The 7,500-nt window shown below is 47.0% G+C and overlaps 1 protein-coding gene across 1 annotated transcript in view; it reads right to left on the reverse strand.

Moving 5' to 3' along the window:
* Positions 1 to 213: 213 nt before the first annotated feature.
* The window catches only part of LOC134093101 (solute carrier family 2, facilitated glucose transporter member 1-like), a gene marked incomplete at its 3' end in the record, with an annotated part of 20,915 nt that continues 13,628 nt past the window's right edge, over positions 214 to 7,500 (reverse strand). Inside the window, 7 exon segments of the mRNA XM_062546411.1 lie at positions 214 to 417; positions 876 to 977; positions 1,228 to 1,332; positions 1,733 to 1,920; positions 2,600 to 2,762; positions 3,414 to 3,654; positions 3,998 to 4,158. Coding sequence (XP_062402395.1) covers positions 214 to 417; positions 876 to 977; positions 1,228 to 1,332; positions 1,733 to 1,920; positions 2,600 to 2,762; positions 3,414 to 3,654; positions 3,998 to 4,158 — 1,164 coding nt within the window.

Genomic DNA, 7,500 nt, shown 5'->3' on the forward strand with positions numbered 1-7,500 from the left:
CACACACAGAGACAGAGTGAGAGAAGAAAGGAGTCAATAAAGAGTCTGTATAATACCATACCAGAGCCCATGCTATTTAATAGCACCACTCTAGTGTGTAAACAGCCCTATACAACACCATCAGCCAATACTTATCTCAAAACCTCCAAAAAGAGGTAGAACAACTGACCAGCAACTACAAATTCCAAAATAGAGAGACCTCAGTGACCTCACCTCCACGTATTGGAAGCCCATGCCCACGATGAAGTTGGCCGTCCAGTTGCAGAAGCCGGCCACAGCCATGGCGGAGGGCCGGGGTCCCTGGCTGAAGAGCTCGGCCACAATGAACCAGGGGATGGGCCCCGGGCCAATCTCGAAGAACGCCACGAAGCCAAAGATGGCCACGATGCTCACGTACGACATCCACTTCAGCTTCTCCTGTGAGGGGGATACATTGCTGATGAGTGCTGATCTACTCTAAACTAAACTCTAGTCAAAACACCACACTCAAAAACCAAACCCAACTTGTCTTCAAATGAAATGTCTCCTGAGGGGAGTACCGTCATTTCCCGACTATTAGCCGCAGCTTATACATTGATTTTGCTACATTTCTTCCGTTATTGATATACGGGGACAGTTAATATGGTAATAATACTGTAATATGTTTTTTTTCCTTTTAACTTGCATAAGACACAGCCCTGCGTTTTATACACAAGGCGGCTTACACACAGGAAATTATAATTATACAGTATAAATCATTCCTGTAATGATTGCCAGGAAGGAACTGGCTTGTTTGAGCAAGTGGCCCAATCTGAAGCACGACTGATATGACTGGCTTTCGTTTTCACACACAACCACAGTGTAACTCAGACTGCGATTGAGGATGCTGTACTTACCAGGAGAGCTAGAGCGATGGTCATCAGCACAGCAGAGGCAGCCATGCCAACCAATCCCAGCATGTGTAGGGACCGCCGCCCGGCACGCTCCACCACAAAGAGCTGGAGGAGAGAGGGAGAGAGGGACAGAGAGAGAGGATAGGAGGGAGAAATGAAAGAAAAAAAATGAATGAAAGTGAGGAAGGGAAATGAAAGAAAAAATAGCACTGTCACCATCTCATAACACATGACATAGGTGTCAATTTTGAATGAATCCATGTGAAACAACTAAACCGCACGCCTCACTACAAAAAGAAGAAGAGAAACTTCATAGCTACTGTACAGCAGTAGTCCTTTGCGGCGGGAAACTCACCGAGACCACGGTGAAGGCGGTGTTGACCACGCCAGCTCCAATGGTGGCGTACACAGGCTGTGACACGCCGGCCTTCTGGAAGATGCTAGTGGAGTAGTAGAACACCTGCAGGTGAAGTCGAGAAAAACAATCAGCTACGCCCATCAGGTGAATATATATGACCAGACACACCTTTGACGAATTTGTATGAATTATTTGTGGCAGACCCACAAGGAGTGTGTGTGTTGTTTATGCATGCGTGTAACTATGCATACCAGTGCTTGTGTGTGTGTGTACAGTATGTATATAAGTGTGCTTGCGTATACAGTATTTGTGTAAAAACTGTATGTATGTGACTCCATGCCTACCAGTGTGTGTGTGTGTGTGTGTATGTATGTATGTAAGTGTGCCTGCATGTACAGTATTTGTGTAAAAACTGTGTATGTATGTGACTCCATGCCTACCAGCGTGTGTGTGTGTGTGTGTGTGTGTGTGTGTGTGTGTGTGTGTGTGTGTGTGTACTCACGGCGTTGATGCCAGACAGCTGCTGGGAGAGCTGCAGCATGATGGCGATGATCATGGGCTGGCGGTAGAGCGGCGAGCGGAAGAGCTCGGGGATGGTCACCTTCTTCTCCCGCATCATCTGCCTGCTCTCCTCCTTCATCTCCTGCATGTCCGCGCTCACGTCCGACGTCCCGCGCAGCTTCTTCAAAACTAACACACAAACACACACAGACGCACACAAAAACGCATACAGTAAGAATATTAGACTATTACATTCTTGAACACTGGTGTGTATATAGTGCACTGGGGTAGCCAATAACGCATTTTACAGTTCACGTCTGCATGAAAGACAATAATCAATAATCAATGTCTTCATAACCCAACTTACACTGAAATGTCAAAGCTATGGCTACTTGCCAGCTATAAAGAGATCAATTCAAAATGCAACGGCAATTCCAAACTTCTTAGCCAAGTTTGCTGAGTCTCTCTTCTAAGACACTTTACCCTTACCAAAGTATCATTAACCTCTGTTCAACAAAGCCTGAAATGGGATAATTAGCCCTTGGGCAAAGCAGCACCCTCCTCTATAGAACTGAATTTAAAATAGTCATATGCACTATATGCAGTGTGTTGTAAGTCCGTGTGTGTGTGTGTGTGTGTGTGTATGTGTATATGCGTGTGTGCGTGTGTGTGTGTGTGTGTGTATACTGTATGTGTGTATGTGTGTGTGTGTGTGTGTGTGTGTTCGTGTGTGTATGTGTATATGCGTGTGTTCGTGTGTGTGTGTGTGTGTGTATGTGTGTGTGTATGTGTATATGCGTGTGTGCGTGTGTGTGTGTATGTGTGTGTGTGTGCATGTGCGTGTGTGTGTGCGTGTGTGTGGGCTCACCGTTCTTGGCCTTGTTCTCCTCGTTGCGGTTGATGAGGAGGAAGCGCGGGCTCTCGGGGCAGAAGGGCAGCAGGGCACACTGGGCCACGGCCGGCACCACGGTGAAGCCCAGCAGGAGGGGCCAGAGCGACGCGTTACCCATGATGCTCTCCATGCCGAAGACCTGCGCAAAACGCACCACACATGACGCACCACACAGACCTTACTGGACAAGCCTACATGCACCCGTGGCTCTCCATGCCACCAGCTCCTGTTACTGTACGTTCACGCCGCCGCCGACTTGAGCTTCCAAAGATACAGGAAGTCGTTCATTTTCAATGGAAGTCGGCTTGCAAGCAGCGGCAAATCCGTCGGCGTTGCGTTTTCAAACGACCAGCAATTAACATGATGGAACATAGAATGCTGACACATCAGAGCGGTCCAAAGCTTCCCACGGCGTCCTTGGCAGGGCGTCCAGAGCTTCTTGGAAGCTCAAGTCGGCGGAGGTGTGTACTTACAGTTAGTAATGCTAAATGCTCACGGGCAGTGCACCACTAGCAAACCATAGCAGTATGGAAGAGTAGTACTACCTTGTTGGAATATGCTATTAGTTTAGGAATCTCCTGACACCAGACGGCTATAGCACAACTATGAACTCCTGTAATCTACAGCTAAATATTAAAAAGTCAACTGTTACTGGCTAGAATGTATCAGCTTGATGAGGTAGAGTTGTAGTAATAGTAGTAGTAGTCAAGAACATGCATATATAGATGACTCTCATGATGGCTTATGTATTCAATGGTAGTGTTGTGCCCTTAGTAAACTTTTGCATTACCTGCGCAATCAGGATGCCAGACACAATGCCCAGTTGGTGGAGGGTACCCAGGGCACCTCGGAGGGAGGTGGGTGAAACCTCGCCCACGTACATGGGCACGAATCCCGTGGACATGCCAGAGTAGAGGCCTATGACGAAGCGGCCAATGATGAGCATCTCCCAGGAGGCGGCCAACTTGGAAAATCCCATGAGGGCGGCGGAGATGAAGGCTAGAGCGTTGGCCATGAACATGGAGTTCCTCCTGTGGAATGGAGACAGAGAGAATTTTGGGTCAGAAATAAGAATACACAAAAATACTAAAAGATCATAAGCTCCCATGCATACAGTAATTTCATGTGTGCTAGCCGCATTGTGTATAAGCCGCAGGGCAGTGTTTTATGCAAGTTAAAAGAAACAAAACCATATTAACACCATATTAACTGACCTCCGTGTATTAATCATTGCTGAAGAAATTTTAGCAAAATCAATGAATAAGCTGCGGCTAATAGTTGAGAAAGTCCAATACAAAGATGGGTCCAAGGTGAACAAGTGTAAGAAGAGGTTTTCAGGACAGAGAGGTGGAGTCCTTTGAACAGTCTAGTTACCTTCCAAAGCGGTTGACGAACACACCCACAGAGAAGGAACCGAAGATCCCTCCCACGGAGAACATGGACACAGAGACGGACCATAGCGTGATGAGGTTGGTCTTGGTGATCGGAACATTATATCTGTCGAACCAGGTTTCATTGTAGAACCCCTTGATAATCTGTTAGAAAAACACAGTCCCTTTGTTAAACTGTCTCCTGTCTTTTCAGTGTCATTCTTCTTTAAAAGTTAAAAGAAGCCCTTTTTCTCAGCGTAAACTGCCTTAATAAATACCCTTATATGTTTCTGACGCGAACACACACATATTACAGAAAACATGCGCATTTGCCCTTGCAAGCCTCTACTAGGCCAACAGGGGGCAGTAATAGCTTGTTATGGCTGGTGACAGGGAGACTGGCGTCAGGTTTCAGGCTCAATACCCCACCCCCCACGGTGACGCTGGTATGTTGACAAACACTGTTCCGCCCCCGTGTCCACAGGGGTGAAGAGGCACAAGTTGCACCACAGGGAATGTGTATCAGCGTCGTGCCTCAGGAGTGACGGCCGCCCCGTGACGGCTCTGGAGCGCCACATCTTTCTCCCCCTCTCACACACACACACACACACACACACACACACACACACACACACACACACACATGCACACACTTTCTCTCTTTCTTAATTTTCATAGTTACGAATAAGAATGTCTCAATACTTGCAGACAATATTCCACGGGCACTCTCACTCTTCTTTTTGTAAATCTCCAACTCTCTCTCACTCTCTCTCTCTCTCTCTCTCTCTCTCTCTCTCTCGCTCTGTCACTTTTACTCTCTGACACCAGAAGTATGCTGCTAGCACTGCCAGTCTGATGGTCCTCTCACTATCTAAATATCACTCGTGGCCCCTGGTGCTGGTCATGTGCCCTGGTAACTGATACACACCTTATGTAAATACTGTTACGTAAAACCAAATCATTCAAATAAACTCACAGCCTCTTTAGGAAATTCTCTCCAAGAGCTGCTATGATATATAGTTTTGATCTGCAGCACATTGCTGATGAACTGCTTGTGCGTAGATGATGATGTTACAGTATGTTAGTTGAACGACCCCAGCTCACTTTAGAACTAATCCTAGCTTAGAAGAGTAACCTGCTGAAGCTAACTAAATCAATGCTGAGCTAAAACAAGCTTTAAAAGATTTTACACTTGACATCATGGTTTGCCTCTATTTAGGAACATCTTCCATTTTCTCATATCAAAGCTTAAAATGACTCAGCAAATTTCCCTCACTGTAGGCAGACAAGCATTGCACTGTACACAGTATCCTGCCCAGCTGTCTGCCGACAAAGCCACACATTCATGACTGAGGCCCGGTGTTGATAAAAACGCAACTCTGTGTGGTGCCTGAGCTGCTGATAACACAGGCAACCAGCCGGTGGGGAAACAGAGGCGGAGCGAGCACGAGCAGGCAAGCTGCAGTCAACTATTATGGCTACTCTTATCCAAATTTGGGTGTAACATTTGTATCATCCAGAGCTCCCTCTGGACTTTGCAGGGGGGCTAGCCAGGCTTGTCTGCAGCTTCCTGACTAACACTCTTGTCCTGTGTCAATGGTCACTTATGTTTTCAAGTTAAAATGACCTCCTTGGATATTAACACCTGAATCATGAAACATAGTTGCGATCTTAACACAATGTACCCTTCAGCAAAGCAAAGAGGTATGAACAAGACCCAAGGCATGAATTGAGGAGTCTGGTAATCTGCATTTCAGGTTTCCAAATGACTGGGCCCACCTTGGGCCATGGACCTCAGAGTCGTTCTTAAGCAGGACAGCAGGTTCCTAGTCGTACTCTGCAGTGCAACCCTGGCTTCACAGGCTTTCTGAACCTCCAGAGCTCATAATTAAGGTCTAGAAAAGGTCAACAAGTGCGCCTGTGATTGGCCTTACCTAAAGGCTTGAGTTTAGCAGGTGACAAGAACAGCCCCTCAGCAGCTGGGGACACCCAAGAGCCCCGACATCAGACCTAGGGTCCTTCCATGGCCAGCAAGACTGGAAAAACCATAAAGTCCAGTGCAGAACCAACGTCTGCAACGGCATCTGAGCTGCCCTAAAGCTTGGATAGATTTCCCAGTGACTGGAGCTGGCCTCAGATCAAGGGCATCTCAGACCAGTAGGTCATCTTGAAGAGGCAAGCAGGTGTTTACCCCATAAACTGGGTTTGCTTGTAACAGACACAGATCAGAATGCTTCTGAGGCTCTCCTGCAGACTGAGGGCCAGGTCTGAAGGGGCTGGCCGGAGAGGCTGGTTTGCTGGTTAGCCAGGGCATAGAGCTGTCCTGAAGCAGGCACCTTTGTGGCTCTTTGGCTGCAGCAGCAGGCCCTGAAGCTCCTTGCTACTCTGAGGGAGTTGGCCATCATCATCATCGGTTTCAGGGAGACTCTGATCGTCCTCGGAGCTCTTGAAGTAGCAATTATCTAATCACAGTCGCTCTGTTTACAGAGCGAGGCCTACGTCAGACATACAGCCTCACTCCAGGGCCTTATCACAGGCCCCCTATCCGGTGGATACTTTTGGCTACTCATATCACTGAGCCAGCCTAACGCCAGCTAGCAATGGCTACAAAACTGACACCCTCCCTTTTTATTTTCTAGTATTTTATGTTTTAACTTTTATTTGGATGCATTTATACTGCATGAAACATATCCATAAATGATTCCTTTCTTGTTGCTTTAAGCTTTTGCTTAAAACATAAAACAAAACGTAACAAAACATTATACATTACATTTGTGTGTAACATAGACTACTCTTAATCAGTTTTTTAACCAGCTTAGTTTACTATCTAATGTTTAAAAACAGCCACACAAATAAATAAGTAAAAAAAAAAACAATATGCCTGGTTGTCAGCTGACTAGAACCTGCCAGTATTCTTTAGTTCCACGTCACCTGAAAGAGGAAATTCTTCAAATCCCACACACACCCACTGAGTTGACTGACACGACTGACTCTATGGCTACAGTTGCCATGGTATATTAGACACCTTTTGCACAAACACCAACCAGAGCTCCTCTGTGCTTCACAGTGGTGCAGGCTCTACATGGTCTTGGCAAACAAACCCATACTGGGTGGAGAGCTTAGACCTACACAGGCTTCAAGCAACGTACCTTGGTGGCAGGCATGTGTTTATTGCCATCGCCTTTTTCTACAATCACCTCTCATCTCCACTAAGGTTCAAGCCTCCACTGTCCATTCATGCACTGAGGCAGGGGGCCCTCTATGTGGAACCGTGCATTTAGCATGAAGGCGGGTGTGTGAGCGGGTGTATGGACCCTGTGTCTCCTAGCGAGTGGCTCTGTGTATCCACGTGTCCCCCTCTGTGCCCACACTGGCCTCCAGTCATACCGCTTGAGTCTCTCACTTCCCAAGGGACCGAGCTTCCTGAGCTCAACCAAATAAACCAACGCTCTACGCTAGAACTTCTGCTTTTTCTCCGGCCAGAAGGAAGTCCCGATATCAGCACAG

Source organism: Sardina pilchardus, chromosome 9 (assembly GCF_963854185.1).
Source record: "Sardina pilchardus chromosome 9, fSarPil1.1, whole genome shotgun sequence".
In the NCBI taxonomy this organism is placed as follows: Eukaryota; Metazoa; Chordata; class Actinopteri; order Clupeiformes; family Clupeidae; genus Sardina; species Sardina pilchardus.